This window comes from Oryx dammah, unplaced genomic scaffold (assembly GCF_014754425.2).
Source record: "Oryx dammah isolate SB20612 unplaced genomic scaffold, SCBI_Odam_1.1 HiC_scaffold_25, whole genome shotgun sequence".
Taxonomy (NCBI): Eukaryota; Metazoa; Chordata; class Mammalia; order Artiodactyla; family Bovidae; genus Oryx; species Oryx dammah.
Genome location: NW_024070209.1, coordinates 12,890,211 through 12,906,123, shown reverse-complemented (window position 1 = coordinate 12,906,123; position 15,913 = coordinate 12,890,211). Strand labels below are relative to the sequence as shown.

The 15,913-nt window shown below is 56.8% G+C and overlaps 1 protein-coding gene across 23 annotated transcripts in view; it reads left to right on the top strand.

The window, feature by feature from the left end:
* DYSF (dysferlin) overlaps positions 1-15,913 on the top strand; it is a 222,141-nt gene that overhangs the window by 113,366 nt on the left and 92,862 nt on the right. For all 23 annotated transcript variants that reach the window (XM_040223965.1, XM_040223960.1, XM_040223962.1 and 20 more), the window contains 2 exons: positions 14,909-15,002; positions 15,464-15,541. In XM_040223965.1, the coding sequence (XP_040079899.1) occupies positions 14,909-15,002; positions 15,464-15,541 (172 nt within the window). The remainder of the gene's footprint in view (positions 1-14,908; positions 15,003-15,463; positions 15,542-15,913) is intronic.

Genomic DNA, 15,913 nt, shown 5'->3' with positions numbered 1-15,913 from the left:
GGGCCCCCGGGATGGGACTGTGAATTCAGTTCTCTGAGGTTGCATGTGGGGATGTGCACACCTCTCTGGGTATTCTCCTGAAAAAGAATAGCTCGTTTCTTGGCACCAGAAGACCCGCTACTACTTTGGCAATTGAGATGGGAACAGGGAGAGGGCCTGGACTTCTGGTGCTCCGACCTGTGACTGAGGCCAAGGGACCTGGCTCCTCTGAAGAAGCTGTCCGGCCAGGGGATGGGCCTGGGAGGCTTTGGCCTAGCCCAGGGGAGTAGCCAGAGGGGTTCAGAGACCCTGAATGTCCTTGGGTGGACTTGGATCCTCCTGAGGCAGAGGCTATCTTGTGGGCATCCCGAGAATCTGGGGAGAGAGGTGCCTTAGAGACCACTTCCCAGAGCTAGTGGAGTGAGGGTCAGAGTAAAGTTATCCAGGGTCTGGATGATGTGTTCCACAAAAAAGATGTGCTCATACTTCCTGGATGGACCAAATGGGGATGTTTGGGACCAGGGGATAGCCTGTCCCCTCCTCTGTTGGGCTGGGGATTTCCAGAGCTGGGGCTGAGATGCCCAGGAGGAGATGTCACCTCGGAAATCTGGGAAGGAGAGCCTGCCCCCTGGATGGGGGAGAGGGCTTTGCTCTGTGACCCACGGGAGTAGGTCTCACCAGCTTTACTGGCTAATAGAATCTGAGTGTGTCTTCATGAGCCCGCTGTGTGTGTGGTGTATGTGAGTACATGTAAGTGTTTGGTCTGGGTGAGGAGCAGTGGGTCTTAGCCCTCAGCCAGGGAGTACAGTGGGGAGAGCCCCCCCCCCGCCCTGGAGGGATGGCTACAGAAAAAGGAGTTGAAGCTGGCAGTGGCCCTGAGGGGGCCTGGGCGGGGCCTGGAAGCTCCATCACTCCCAGGACCTATTGGGGGGGGCAGGTCTAGGGGTGACAGTATGGGAGATGGAACCCTCGTGGGGCCAGGTGACGTCAGAGGCTCTGGAGGGAGCCCCTCTCGGGTCTGGGGGCCAAGTGGTAGGGAGGCTGAAGGAGAGGGCGAAGCTCTGGGCTCTCTGGGCCCCTGAGCCGGTGTCCAGGCTGGCACGGTGCTGGGGGGCGGGGGGTTGGAACTGCCACCCAGGCTGGAGCAGCTGCGGCTGGGGATGTCTTTGTCCTGTCGGAAGGGGCCTGGCTCGGGCACAGGGCAGCGCGGCGGTGGGGAGCTTGTGTGGCTCCCAGTGAGGGGCGGGGAATAAAGACCTTGGCAGACCTCAGAGGCAGGGCCAGGTCTGAGGGTGCTGCCCACTAAGGGGCCAGGGCTTGTTTTCATCAGATAGAAATGCAACCGAAGTGGGCTGAAGAGAGGAAAAGAGCTTAAGGCTCAGATGGCTGGGACTCTGATTCACCTCGAGGTGAATCAGGCATCAGGCCTGGCAGGAGCCGGGGGCTCACACAGTGTCCTTGGGGCTCTGTGTTTCTGACTTGCTCCACAGCCTTGGCCCCATTCTCACACTGGCTCATTCCATGTGGTGGCAAAGATGGTGCCCGAGACGGAAGCTGCCACCATCTTTACAGCCAGCAGAGCCCAGCTGGCCTTCTCTTTCCTCGCAGCTGGAGACCTCAGAGGGGAGAGTGCACTTTCTTGGGAGGCCAGGGCCGTCTCGTGTGCAACTGACCAGCTCTCCTGGGCCCTGTGCCCATGCCAGTGCCTGAGCATGAGGGCGAGGAATGGAATGTTCTGATTGACTGTCTTGGGTCATGCCCTCCTTTTCTTTGTGGTCGACAGCCCCACCAGGTTGGGGAGAAGAGCATCTGAGAAGGAAACAAACCTGAACGGTGCTGGGCACAGGGCGCAGATGACCACGGCGCTCTTGAGTGAGCAGTGGGGAGCGAGTGTGGACTGCCGAGGGGAGGAGGAGCACGCTGGCAGAGCTGGGTTTTAGGGCCCTCGTCAGGCAGCCATGGAGGACGGCTGAGGAGGGAGAGCCTTCCATCACGAGACCCCCAGCAGGCTTGGTTAGAGATCTGGGAGGGGGTGACCATCTGGGGTGGGACCCAAGAGGGTGGAATGGATGGAGGTGGAGTGGCAAGGCTTGCGAGGGAAGGGTCAGGCGGGTGTCAGAGGCTCCGCCGGATGGACAGTAGGGCCACCCCCTCGCCAGGCGGTGGGGTGGGTGGGCCTGGGGCTGCGATGAGTTCCCGGTTGGCCCTGGCGAGTGTGACACAGACGGTGAAGTGCTGTGTGGGGAAGATGGATGTGGTGGCTGCCTGCCAGGCGGCCCCAGGGCAGGGAGACTGGGGGTGTGGGGACTGAGCGTCAGCTGCGAGGAGAGGGAGGGGCTGGGCAGAGAGAGGGCGCCCGGCCAGAGGTGGCCCCGAGACACGTGGAGGGAAGCGTGGATGGCTCCGGGGCTGGCGGCGATCGAGGGGAAGAAGGCGAGCGAGGCTGGGGGACCCACTGCCAAGCTTTCATGGCTCGGTGACTGGGAGAGCGAAGGCGGGCATTTCCCAGAACTGAGAAACCAATCCATTTACTCTTTACGTGGGAGAAAATGTTGTGAGGGAGCCCTGAAATCAAATGTCAAGTCAAGTGGGAAGGTGATGGTGATGAGGCAGATGTGAGCCGCCTGTGATCTGTGGAAGAAACCAGGGCAGTGAAGCCTGGAGTTCTGGGGGAGCTTTGCTGATACAGGGAGCCAGAGGCGGACAGTGGTCAGAGTGGCTGTATCCGTGAAGACTGGAGGACACAGGCTTTAGGTGTGACCAGCATTTGGACAGGGCCACAGGCCCATTGGGTAGGAAGTGACTAGATCACTCTAGTTGAGCCAAAGACCACCCCTCATCAGCATGAGAGCACACACACACAGACGCACGCACACACAGACACACACACAGACACACACACACACACACACACACTGTCCTCCCACGGTCATGTTTACCTGCCTCCTGCCAGGGCCAGGGCCAGCCTGGGTTCCCATTTCCGAGTCTGCTGTCCTTCATCCCGAGGAGGACTGATGCCCTAGCATCAGGGCAGACAGTTGGGTTTTCTGGACGTCTGGACCAATCTAATTGTTCCAGGTACTGGCCTTTGCCCTCTGGTCACTGATGCCTGCTGATTCCCTTGGCAGGAGTGTGGAAGTGGGTGGGTGAGGCTTCCAAATGGCACTGGTTTGGTTTGAATGCTGCTTCCTCTGCTTCCACTATGGATAGGTTACTTGTCTCTTTAGCGACTCTGTTACCTTACTTATGAAAATCACTACATCCATGGGTTCTTGTAAGGAATGAAGATGTAACCCATGTAAAGAAGTGTTTCTCAGTTTTAATGAACTTAGGACCCATCTAGGGATCTTGTTAAAATGCACACTTTTGATCTGATGTCTGAGTGGGGCGCGAGAGTCTTCATTTCTAACAGGCCTCCACGGATGCTGACGTTGCTGATCTCAGGACTATCTTTGAGTAGCCAGGATGTCAGCTGCATAGAACAGCCTGAAGATGAGGGACATAGTCATATCGGCCCCCTACTTGACTGAATGCCCCTCTGGGGGAGCGGAGCTGTCTCTTCTGGGCTGAAGGTGTGTGGCCAGGGTCCTAGAGAGGGAGGTAGGGAAAGGTGACATGTCCTCCCTGCTTCTTTGTGGGAGAAGGTGATCTTTTCTTCTAGTGATCCGTCTGATGGACCGGGCTCATGGGAAACCCCTGTCTGATTAGGAAGAGGGATATTCACATCTGAATGCAAATAAGCCCAACAGAATCTGCATGTTTGAAGTGCAGACTGAGAGTTATTCCAGAGTGACAGCATCTAAAGAGGGGAGCTTCTTAGAGGAGGCCCTGGGGAGGCAGAGCTTGGAGGAATCTAGGACTGTGGGTGGTGGCCAGGTGGCCTTGCTGGTAATCTGACATTTCTGGATGTCTGGGCCCAAGGGCCAGGCCTATGGCGCCCCCTTGCCTCCTACCGCCCGTCCTCTGGCCCATGAGTCCACCAGCAGGCCGGGCCTCACTTGCCAGCTCCGCTCCTGAAGACGTCTCGCTGGAAGGCAGGCCCTGTCTGCTCATTAGCACGGGCAGCCTTTCCCTGAAGCCTTCTGCCGGGGCCAAGCCTGGCTCCCTCTGCGGAGCGGGAGGCCCTGCCTCTGTCTGCTAATCGTCTGCTGTCTCCATCGCGAGCATTATTTTATTTTCGTATTATTCTTTTTCCAGCTAATATCCTGGCATTCCCAAAGACACCGGGTTTCATAATCTTCCTGGCGTTCCCAGGGAGCTGGGAAGCAGAGTACAAAGCTGCTATTATAGCGTGTTCCATCCAGCCTCCCTTTCCTCGCCCCACACCCCTCGCTGCCGCCGCCACCGCCACCGCCGGCTCCGACCCAGTCACCCCCTCCCGACGCCACCGGCTTCTCTGAGAACCCTGGTGACGGCTGCTGGGGATGAGCTCACAGAATCCGTCCTGTGGCCCTTGCCCTGGGCCTGCCCTCCTTGCGCGAGGATTTTTCCAGAGCCCTGTCTCTGTGCTCAGCCTGCAAATCTGGAAGAGTTTTCTGAGGTGCCTGAGCCTGGGCAGGGAGAGGAGGAGATGCAGGTTCGGCCAGTGCGCTCCTCAGCTCAGGAGATTTTTAGAGCTGGAAGGAGCTTTCATGTTCGGAAGCACTCTCCACCTGGGTGCTAGACATTGGGTGCAGAGCTGTGAGTGTGCATGTGTGATCTGTGTGCACATGTGTCCGAAGTGTAAGCCCGTGTGTGGTGTGTATGGATGTATATGGTGTGTACAGTGTGTGTGTCTGTGTTGGGTAAGGGTGAGGCCTATGGTGTTCTCCCGTTCTCAAGAAAAGCTAGGATCTCAAAGAGAGTAAGAATTACTAAAATCTATTTTGCCTTGTGCCAAAGACCAGGTTGAGAGTTATATGTTCATTGTCTCATTTCATCCTCACAGTGACCCCAGAAGGCTGGATTTTATGACTATACCCATTTTATAGCTGGGAAGACGGAGGTTCCGGAACTACGCTAATAGCTAGGTGTGGCTATTTAAATTTACATTTAAAGTGATTAAAATAAGAAAATTCAGCTCGCCAGTCACTCTGGCCACATTTCAAGAACTCAACTGCCATGCCTGGCTAGTGGCTACCATTGGACAGTATAGAACGGTTCCGTCTTTATAGAAAGTTCTGTTGGATAGCACAGCTCTAGAACTCTGAGCCCTAATGTGACCCCAGAAGAAACTGGGGACTGAGAAGGTGTTTGCCCTGCAGCACGGCATGGGTCAGTTCTAGAACCAAGGCCAGAACAGCAGGCTTCCCAGGTTCATCTCCCCACTGCTGCTTGGGCACGAAGTCCTCCCCTATAGAGGACCCTTGAGTGGGGTCCCAGGGAACTTCCTGGGCAGGGTGCAGCCCCCTCCTCATCTTGTAGCCAGGCAGTGTGCCCTACCTGGGCAGTTGGCACCACTGACTCCAGCCATGAAGCCTCCAATTGGTTGGTAGGGCCCTGTCTCTATGAGTCCTGACCTGAAGTGCGGAGGACCCATAGAGACAGGAATCCCCAGCCCCAGTCAGGGGCAGAGAAGGGCAGCTGGGGAGTTGGAAATGCTAGAAAGAGGGTCAGGGAGAGGTTGGTGCCAGAGAGGAGTAATTTGGGGTTTGAACTGGCTGAAAAGGAGGTCAGATGTGGGTGGGGAGGGCAAGGCCCATCTCTGGACCTGGGTGAAATCTGGCATTATGTGCAGGGCACCTAGGCATACTTCCTAGAGTGGGTACTTTGAGCAAGGGCAGTTCCAGGGAGGTGAGAGGCCTTGGCCTTATTAAGTGGCCAAGGCCCCTGGCTGGGTGTGTGGGCCATTGGAAGGCGTCTCTGTGTCTCTTGAATGTCCTCGTGGAGCGCTTGTCACACCTGGTATTGTGCTGTGGGGCGATTTGAGGGCTGCTGGCTCCCTGCATAGAAGGACCACCTGAGTGAATCCTCTAAATACGTGGACTTCGGGTCTACCTTGCTCAAGAGCTGGATGCTAAAGCCTGAGTGTGTCTGTTGAAACGTGTGTGTCCATGGACCTGAGACAGAACGTCAGCACAGAGGTGAGCCTGGACTCGGGTGTTACAGTGGGGTGAATGTGACAGGTGTCCCCTATGTGTGCCATTATACATGCATGAGGGTCTGCGTCCACAGTTGCTAGGGTGACCTTATAATTTAAGATCTGGTCTGCATGCATGCTAAGTTGCTGCAATCGTATCCGACTCTTTGCGACCCTGTGGACTGTAGCCTGTCAGCTCCTCTGTCCATGGGGATTCTCCAGGCAAGAATACTGGAGTGGGTTGCCATGCCCTCCTCCAGGGGATCTTCCCAACCCAGGGATAGAACCTGTATCTCTTATATCTCCTGTGTTGGCAGGAGGGTTCTTTACCACTAGCATGACCTGGGAAGCCCATTGTCTGATCTAGAGACTTAAAATTCATGCTGGAAAACAGGCTAAGCTCGGACCATTCCAGGCCAACCAGGATGTATAGTTGTCCTGACTACGGAGGCACTCTGGCATGGCCTAAAACCCATTTGAGTGTGCTCTGCAGACTTCAGAGACCTGGAAAGCCTGGAGGGACACACACGTACACACAAACACAGACACTCGCGCCAGCCCACACGTGGCATTGTGGATTCTCCAGGTTTCCTAATTCCACTCTCAAGTTCCCGGGGGGCCGGCCAGTAGCTTCGTAAGGAGTTTCACAGCTGCTTTCAAGCCCTGGCTCCAGCTGTAAATTAAATGGGCTTGCACACTCGCCTGCTGTTCCACTTAAGGTCGCAATCAGCCCTGATTGGGAAGGGAGGGCTGTGTGTTCCAGAGCTTCCTCTTTTGCAGGGTTCTCCTCCTCTGGCCTGGCCTGTGGGCCTGTGTGGGGTTTCCCTGGAAGCTGGGGCCAGGCAGCCAGGGCAGGGACACGGGTGTGGACTCCCCAGGGCCTGACTTGGCACTTAGTCCCATCCTACCCAGATCCCTGCTCAGGTGCTGAGTTCTGATAGGAAAGCAGGAGCTGGGAGGAGCCCTGAGGGGGTCCCGGGAGATCCTGGGCTCGGCCAGCGAATTTCCCAGGTGACCTGGAGGAACACGTGAATCTCCAGGCCTCAGTTTTCTCACTTAACTTATGGAGGTGGTAACAGCACAGCAAAAATAACAACCTCCCCTACAGAGCAGGCACAGGCAAACGGCGGCCCGCTGGCCCAGTCCGGCTCTCTGCCTGTTGGTATAGACAAGGCTGTGTTAGCACAGCCACGCTCGTCCTTGTGCGCGTGGTTTGTGGCTGTCGTCCTGCCGCCACAGCCACTGAGGGGCTGCAACAGAGCCTTCGGGCCCTATATGGACAAAGCTGAACAACTGTTCTAGAGCGTGCGCTGTGTGCCAGGCAGTGCCCTCTGCCCTGTTCATGTGCTATCTCATTTAGGCCTCCGGACAATCCTAAGAGGTAGGTATTTATCGGCACTCCCATTTTACAGAGTAGCAAACTGAGGCACAGAGGAAACAAGCAATGATTCTTTTTGTGGTATTTCCTCAAGTAGTAATTCTTTTGCACACCTGAATCTTATGGAAAATCTTGCGGATAATGGTGGGGTTGTACAGGGCTTAGCACACTCTTCTCTATATCGCCATTTGTTGTTTGCCTGTCCCAGCGAGCCCAAGGTGAAGAAGAGATCCTGGCGGGTCACCTGAGGCCTGTCTGTTTTACAACTGGCTGTCTGGAAAAAACATTCAGAGAACAAATCCAGCTCTATCTGTAGCATTTGCCGATATGGTGTAACTATCCCTGCCATGGCCAGTTTCAATGTGAAGGCACAGAACGTGGGTATGGGAGGAGACGGGCACAGCTCACCGTCACACAGTGTTCATACAGAGTGTCCACCTCACAGACATGCCAGATGGAAAGCACGTCAGGAGCAGGTTCACAAAGGTCGTGGGGTAATTTGGAAGTGATGAGTTTGAGGATTTATTACCTTTCTTTTAAAAAAATTTCTGAAGTTACACGTTCATATGACTTAATTTTTACAAATGGCTGTGTTTAACAAATGGCTTGCGAATGGCCGGAGATTTAATGATCTCTCCTGTCGTGCCAGCCGGCTCCAGCGCCTGCTTCTCTCGAGGGTTTCCTGATCCTGTCTACTTAAAGCAAGGGATGGGGGCTCCCCATCGCAGCACCCTTCCTGTCTCTTTGGCCATCCTACAGAGGAACTGAGTCCTTCGCATAAGGCGGGGGTGGTGTGCGGCTGCCCCTGAAGCGCACATGCTTGACTCTGCTGGGGCAGGGTCTCCCTGGGGCCCCTGGAGCCACCTGGGAGGCTCCACCGTTTCCTGACGGCGTGAGCGAGGCTTCTGTGCTTCTGTCCCCCACTCACTGAGCCCTGCGGAGCCCTGCTGCTCAGCTTATGTCTTTCTGCGGCATCCACCTTGATTCTGGCCCCTTCTGCTCCTCCCTGCCTCCACTTTACAGATCCTGAACCAGACCTCTGGGCCCTGTGTGGGGGTGTGAGTGCTGTCAGAGGAAGGAGGCATGTGTGACAGCCCAAGTGCAGAAAGACTTTCAGAAACACCAGCGGCCTGGTGCTTGGTCTTGGATCCCCTTTAGGTGGGTCAAGGAGTCCCCTTCCTAGGCTGCTTGTTTCCAGAGAACCTCCCCGCCTCCTCCTGCCGTGGTGGCCGGGGTCCCGGGATGTCTGCCTTCAGCAGAGGAGGTGGGCTTGGCCCCTGGCTCGGGGGGTGGCCTGCAGGAGCCGGGTACACCTGGGAAGGAGAGTTCCTCACCCTCCTGAGCTCAGGCACCTCCAGGGAGCCATGGCCGCCAGCGGGGCAGCCGCGGGCTGGAGGCCGCCCAGTCCCTGGGTGAGCAGCAGGCTCCCTCCCACAGCTAGCCCCAAGACCGAGTGCGTGGCCACAGACCGCGTGGCTGCCAGCGCCAGGCTGGGAGTCACATCGGCATGAGCTATGGAGGCAGGAATGTGACTGTGGGAAACCCAATGCCCCGGGCCTGGCCTGGGGAAGAGTGTCAATATGGAGTGGGGGTGAAGGTGGGCGGGTGGAAACCAGACTGTCAGCCGCCCCTGCAGCCTGGCTCTGCTCAGGGTTCCGTCCGAGTGAGAGCACAAGGAAGCCAGCCCTACTTCTCCCAACGTTGCCCTGCCCTGGCCTCGCTTCTGTAGCCAAGTCTTCCCTGATCTTGGGGGCAGGGGGTCAGGCCTTCAGCGTGCTGCTGTTCCCCCTGTCAGCACCCTTCTTTTTTCTCCTCCTCCTGGAAGCCTTCCTGAACAGGGGGCCCACTCTGTTCCATTCCGTCCTACAAATGGCCCCTTCTGGGGGGTGAGTGAGCCTACATCCTGCTCTTTCTCGGGTGACATCTGACTCTGAGCGCCAGGAGAGTGTGAGGTGCTGTCTGATGCAGTTTCTTTCCCTTTTCCTAGGACCGTAGACCTGAGTGTTGTGCACATACCTTAGGGTGGGGATGCTGGTGATTCATGTGATAAATCTTCGCTGGATGCTTACTAAGTGCCAGACGCTGGGCTGGGTGCCGGGGGATGAAGAAATGTGCGTGCCTTACTTACACACGTGGACAGATGCATGCAGCAGAGATGTGTGGAGAATCTGGGCAGGGGCTGCTGATAAAGGCAGGGCAGTAATCAAGGAAGCGTCCAGGCCTCTGATGACGGAGCTGAGGAAAGAACTCAAGTTAGCTTGTCTGGAGGGCATTCCAGGTGGTGAGAACAGCCAGTGCAAAGGTCCTGTGGCAGGGGGATGGTGGTGGATTCCAGCGTTAAAGGATTCAGAGGACCAGGATTAAGAGGGAGGAGGTACTGCTTAGCATGAGACTGGAGAGATGAAAGAGTTAAACTGGCACCACTGAATCTGATTTTGTGCCAGGTACCTGTCCCGGGCCGTGGGTACATTTCATTTAATTTCCACCAGTGGCTCGCAGCTGAGGACAATTTATATCCCACACCTACCCCCAGGGCACATTTGACAGTGTCTGGAGATATTTTTGGTGATTACAGCGGAGAGCTGGGGGCAGCTATGGGCGTCTAATATGTAGCTCCCAGGGATGCTGCTAAATATCCAATGCACAGGACAGCCGCCATAATAAAGAGTTATGCAGCCCCAAATGTCAGTAGTGCCAAGACTGGAAACCCCTGCATTTGCCTCAGTAGCCCATTGAGGTGAGTGTTACCATGATGACCACTTCACGGTGAGGAATCAGTTTCAGGAACTGGGCTTTCCGGTGGCATCCCCAGCTGCCTCCTCCGACCCACGTGGTGAGCTCCAGGCACCTTCTCCCCACCTTCCCAGTGTGTGACGTGGAGCTCGATGTGCAGGGGCTGACAGCCTGATGTTCTCTAGGTGGAGCCTCAGGGTCTATAAAATGAATGAGTTGCCCCGATGGTCTGCTCTGCGCACGGGCACTGCGGTGTCAGGGAGCTGTAGGCCGCTCTCCTGCTGCATGGTGGTTGCTTGTGTGCGCCGTGGTTTGCCTGCGTTGAGGACAGAGTAGTGACAATCCCTGTTGTGAGGAGGTAAGGTGTTGGCAGGATTCCAAGGTGAGGATAGATGCCGAGGGTGGCAGCTTGGGTCATCTCTGCTGAGCCTTCCCTGGTCTTTGCTTCTCCTCTCTGCCGACACCATCGCTATCTCAGGGTATCCATCCCTCAAATCAGTCTCCACCCAGAAATTTTCTTTAGCCCCAAATAATTCTCTCCAGAAAACGGGTGGTTATGAGATAGGAGATGGGGGCTCAAGCCTGGATTTTATTCCTTGATCAGTAAATGTTTGCCGAGGGCTTCTCCGTGCCGGGTGTTGTAGCAGGCTCTGGGAACACAGCAGTGCCCTTGTGAAGCCTGGATTCTACAGCCCGGAGAGACAATAAACAGAAATGTTCATATAGCAAACATGCAGGGTGGTGAGTGCTGTGAGGAAAAGGAGAGCTGAAGAAGAGAGTGGAGGGCTGTTTTGTGTGGTTGGGGTGTGTGGGCTGGGTGTGTGATGGTGTGGCTGTGAGCGTGGTTTTTGACATTTGGACGGGGGTGGCCTCTCTGGGGAGCTGACATTTGGTGTCTCCACAAGCAGCAGTACCTCTTTTTCAGCTGGAATGTGGGAAAGACCTGGCACAAAGCATGTGTTTAATAAACACAAGCAGAATGTCAGAGGGGAGGGCAGGAGGGCGGGAGATGCTTCCCAGAAGTTCCCAAACCAGCTTTTCATGAGGCTGCATGGTTTGCTTTGAGAGAAATTCCTTGAACGTGAGCTGTGCACGTCCACACGTGAAAGCCGAAAGTACTCTTCCAAGTGGAAAAAGTATGATGTTGGATTATCTGTGTTAATGCGCAGGTTGATCCCCTGACCTGGGCGATGGGCTGGCCTTCATTGTCAGCTCTCCCCAGAAAGGTGTGTGCTTATTCATTCACCCTTCCTCCAGTTACTCCCTGAGCACCGTTGTGGGTGAGGGTTCTGCTGGGTACATGGTGGGAACTGCCCAGAGCTCTCTGAGAGGGGCAGAGAAGGAAAATAGAGATTTACAATGGAAGGTGGTATATGTAGTAAGGGTTCTGTGGGAGCACCTGGGAGCACCTGGGAGGCGCCCAACTCCCAGCAAGGTGACCTTGAAGGTGAGACTGGACATCTGAGGAGACAGGCAGGGAAAGAGTAGAGCAGAGGAATCACTGTGCAAGAGGCCTGGGATGGGAAGGGGGCCCTGGGGGTGGTTTGTGTGTGGAGGCAGCAGGGCTCTGGGCCTTTGGGAGTGAGTGTCCTGACCGCGGCAGACTCAGTGCAAAGGCTGCAGCCAGACTGGGAGGAGGGCTGGCCCCTACTCTGCTCCCAGGGTCTGAAGGGGACGCGTGAAGAGCCCAGGTGCCCTGGGAGGGTCATGGGGCCGGAGGATGTAGACACTGGCTGCTGTGTGGGTAGAATTGTGCCCAGTGTGAAAACCAGGCTGACTTCAGGACTGGAGCTCCTTGGGGGGCACTGAGCTTAGCGGGAGCCCCTCAGCCCGGCTTGAGATGTGTCTGTCGCCCTGGTTCTCCCAGCTTCTTCCCGTCCTTGGCAGCAGGTGGGGGTGGGGGTGGACAGAGGCCCTGTGGACCAGGGTGGACAGCCTTCTGGAGGCTGGGCAGGTGGAGGCGCCTCGGCAGTGTGAGGGCCATATCTGGAGGAGCGCGTTTCTGCCTCTGAAGGGTGTCACCATTGGTGCCAGGGCTGCCGTGGGCCAGGACTGAACTGCTTCTGAGGCACCTGGCCCCAGCCTTCGTGGAAACCCCAGGGAGGAGGATGCTTTCTTTCATCACAGGCAGGCAGCCGTGCCTTTGGACAGAGACCCAGAAAGTGCTGCCAAAGCCCCAGGCACAGGCCATTCAGTGGGGCATGGACGGCCCTTGCAGGCCCCCGGGGGGAGAGGACTCATGGGGCCCATGGCCGCCAGAGGTGGCTTCCCTCCTGACACTCCCCTCAGCGCCCTACTTGTGAGTGGAGTGCGTATGTGTGTGTGGCTGGCTGAGATGAGGGGCTACAGAGTCCCTCCAGACTCCCCCCTGCCACCACCCCAAGGTGTATGAGCTGCTGGGGATGCTGAGCCCTGTGGCAACTGGGGGCTGGCCACACCCTGTTCCTAGCTTCCTGGCCTGCTTTCCTGGGTGTCCCTGCACCTGATGGGCCCTGAGTCGGGCCCCACCTATGGCCTTTTAGACCCTGTTACCAGACCCGTTAGCTGTTGGACGTGGCAAGGGTGACGGGGCCGGGCTCACACCTGCCGAGACCTAGGACTGTAAATGTGGTGGCTTTGGGGTTCTCTCCCGTGTGCTGTGTGACACCCCTCCCTGCGCTCCTGTGTGTGCGTCCATGCATGTGTGTGTGCATGCGTGTGTGTGTGTGTTCTCACCCGTGTGCTGTGTGACACCCCTCCCTGCGCTCCCGTGTGTGCGTGCATGCGTGTGTGTGCATGTGTGTCTGTTCTCACCCGTGTGCTGTGTGACACCACTCCCTGCGCTCCTGTGTGTGCGTGCATGCGTGTGTGTGTGTTCTCTCCCGTGTGCTGACACCCCTCCCTGCGCTCCTGTGTGTGCGTGCATGTGTGCATGTGTGTCTGTTCTCACCCGTGTGCTGTGTGACACCCCTCCCTGCTCTCCTGTGTGTGTGTGCGTGTGTGTGTGTGTGTGTGTATAGAAAGCGGCTGCTTGACTCACTGATTTTGATTTCTGCCCAGGACTGTGGCTTTGTGCTGAAATGTCCACTTTTCCAGCTCCTGGAATAATTTTGAACAAATACAGGATATATGAATACCACCCCTGAGCACAATTACTGACTTCACAGTTTATGACCTCTCCCCCCGCCCCACCCCATGCTTTATTTCTCATAAGATCACTAATAGCAAATATTTATTGATTTATTACGTGCCAAGTTGTGTGCCAACACAGCATATAATTCATCTTCTTAACAATCAGGCAGCCCCATGAGACAGACACTGCAGAACTCTCCCACGCTTACAGATACCTGGGGCTTCCCTGGTGGCTTAGATGGTAAAGAATCTGGCTGCAGTGCGGGAGACCCAGGTTTGATCTCTGGGTCAAGTCAGGAAGATCCCCTGGAGAAGGAAATGGCAACCCACTCCAGTATTCTTGCCTGGAGAATTCCATGGACAGAGAAGACTGGTGGACTACAGTCCATGGGGTCACAAAGGGTAGGACATGACTGAAGGGGACAGGTATCCAGGGAGGCTTCCTGGACCAGGGCCTGGAGCTAGGCCCTGAGGGTGGGCATGGTCTGGAGAGGAGGAGCACATCAGTGGCTGCGCCTCTTGTGTTTGGAGGTGTGGGTGGGGGTGGGGGTGGGGGTGTAGCTGCAGGGCCTGGGGAGAGGTGGAGATTCCTGGGAACTGGCTGCTGCTAGGTAGAGGGCAGTGTGGCCCAGCAGAAAGGCCTTGGGAAGTGGCTACTCTGGGTGGGCCTGGGTGGGTTGAAAAGGCCATGGGAAGGGAGGCTGGGTTTTCTTTCAAGGGTGGGCGTGCTTGTGTGTTGGGAAGAGGGACTGGGGCAGATGACAGTGTGGGGAGAGGGGAAGGGCCATGCAGAGGGAGCGGATGGCAGAGGAAGGTGGTCCAGCTCTCCCTGGCCCTTCTGCTGGGCTCCTGCCATGAGAGGCTGGTGGAACTGATGTCCTAGAAGGCCAGGTCTGGAAGGGCGGGCTGCCGTGTGACTGGCACGTTTCCTGTTTTTTTCCGGGGGCCTTGACTCCTGCTGGGGCTCGTCCTCGATGAGGGGCTGCCATGTGGCAGTCGGTGGTGGAGGGATGCAGGGCACCGGGCCGTGTGGTCCAGGGAAGGCGATTTATGGCCCCATGGTCAACGAGGACAAGGGCGGGGACTGGGCATCTAGCTTGATGGAGAGCTTCTGAGCCTGAGTGTAGATGGCCCCCTGCCCATGCCCTTGTCCCCAGGCTCGGCTCCTCTGACCCTCAGCACAGTGGGAGCTGGTAAGAGATGAGAAGACACAGCTCAGCTTCTCTGCAGAGCTGGGGACCCAGCTGCGTGCCTGTGTGTCCCCATACCAGCCCTGTGTCCAGGCAGGGGAGGGCAGAGATGCTGTTTGAGGCCCTCCAGACTTAGGCTCCCATAACCCCTCACCCTGGACAGACCCCTGATGGATTCCACCCCACTCCCATCCCTACCCCGGAGAGCCCCTGAGTCCTTCCTCCTATCAAACTCTAACCTCTTGGGCTGGAACAACTCAAAAGCCCCTTCTGGCTTGTCTAGTCTCCACTGGAAAGGGAGAGACTTTTCCCCGTGGACTCGACATTGGAATCTGGAGTGAAATTAGCGCTTTAGAACCTTGTCTAAAGGACCCTGGAGACCTGACTATCTGAGCCGGTCTCCCCACCACCCCCAGCCTCTGGGGTCAGAATCTGCTGTGACCAGCTCTGTGTCCCCAGGGTGGCGTGGTGGATGACAGGAGTGAAGATTCCGTGTCCGTCTCCACCTTGAGTTTTGGTGTGAACAGACCCACGATTTCCTGCATCTTTGACTGTAAGTGATGCTTGGAGGTATCTGCAGGGGTGACACGGATGGGTCACCCTCGCTCTCCTGGTTGTGTGGGTTACGTGGTCAGGTGTCTGTGCGGGGGTTGTGGAGAGCTGCAGCTGTGTTGGTGGGTCAGTGTCGATTGTGTGTCCGTGTGTGGTGTATGTGTCAACGCTGAGCCTGAAGTCCAGCGTTCAAGGCACGGTGCATTCTGGCCGTCCCTGTGGTTCATTTGACCCCTTCCCCCTTCCCTGCCGCTCCCCAGTGCTCACCAGGGCCCAGGACGCATTGTTCTGTGGCTCCACCTTTGGGCTGTGGTCTGCTCTCCTGATCCTGAGAGCCTAGCACGTGTAGTCTATCGTCCAGCCCCTCTGTCCACTGCTTTCCTAGAGACATGCTCCATCCTCCAGCTCCAGATCCTGTCACCCGCAGCCCCTCACTCGGCATCTGTTTCTTCTCTGGTGCAGATGGGAACCGCTACCATCTACGCTGCTACATGTACCAGGCCCGGGATCTGCCTGCAATGGACAAGGACTCTTTTTCCGGTAGGTGGGGGGAGTGGGGAGAGCCGGGGGCCAGGAACTGAGAGCTGGGAACCGAGTCGTAGGGCCTTCGGCCCACAGGGAACGTGGCCTGGGCTTCCCTTGATCGAGGGCGGGCCCTGTGTCTGTCTGGTTTGTGGAGTTAGGGGCTGCTGTACGCCCACTGTGTCTCCGGGTTGCAGGGGCCTGCTTGACCCCTCTGTGGGGTGTGGCTTTACTGACTGTTCCCCCCTGAGAGCCCCTCTGGCCTTGGCCCTGGGACACCCCTCTTTCTGGGTCTCCTGCAGCTTTCTGCTCCCCTTCACTGCCCCCTGAGCCTGAGGCCCCCGAGAAGTTCCGTGTTTGTTCTCTTCTTTGGACACTAGGGTCCCCCTA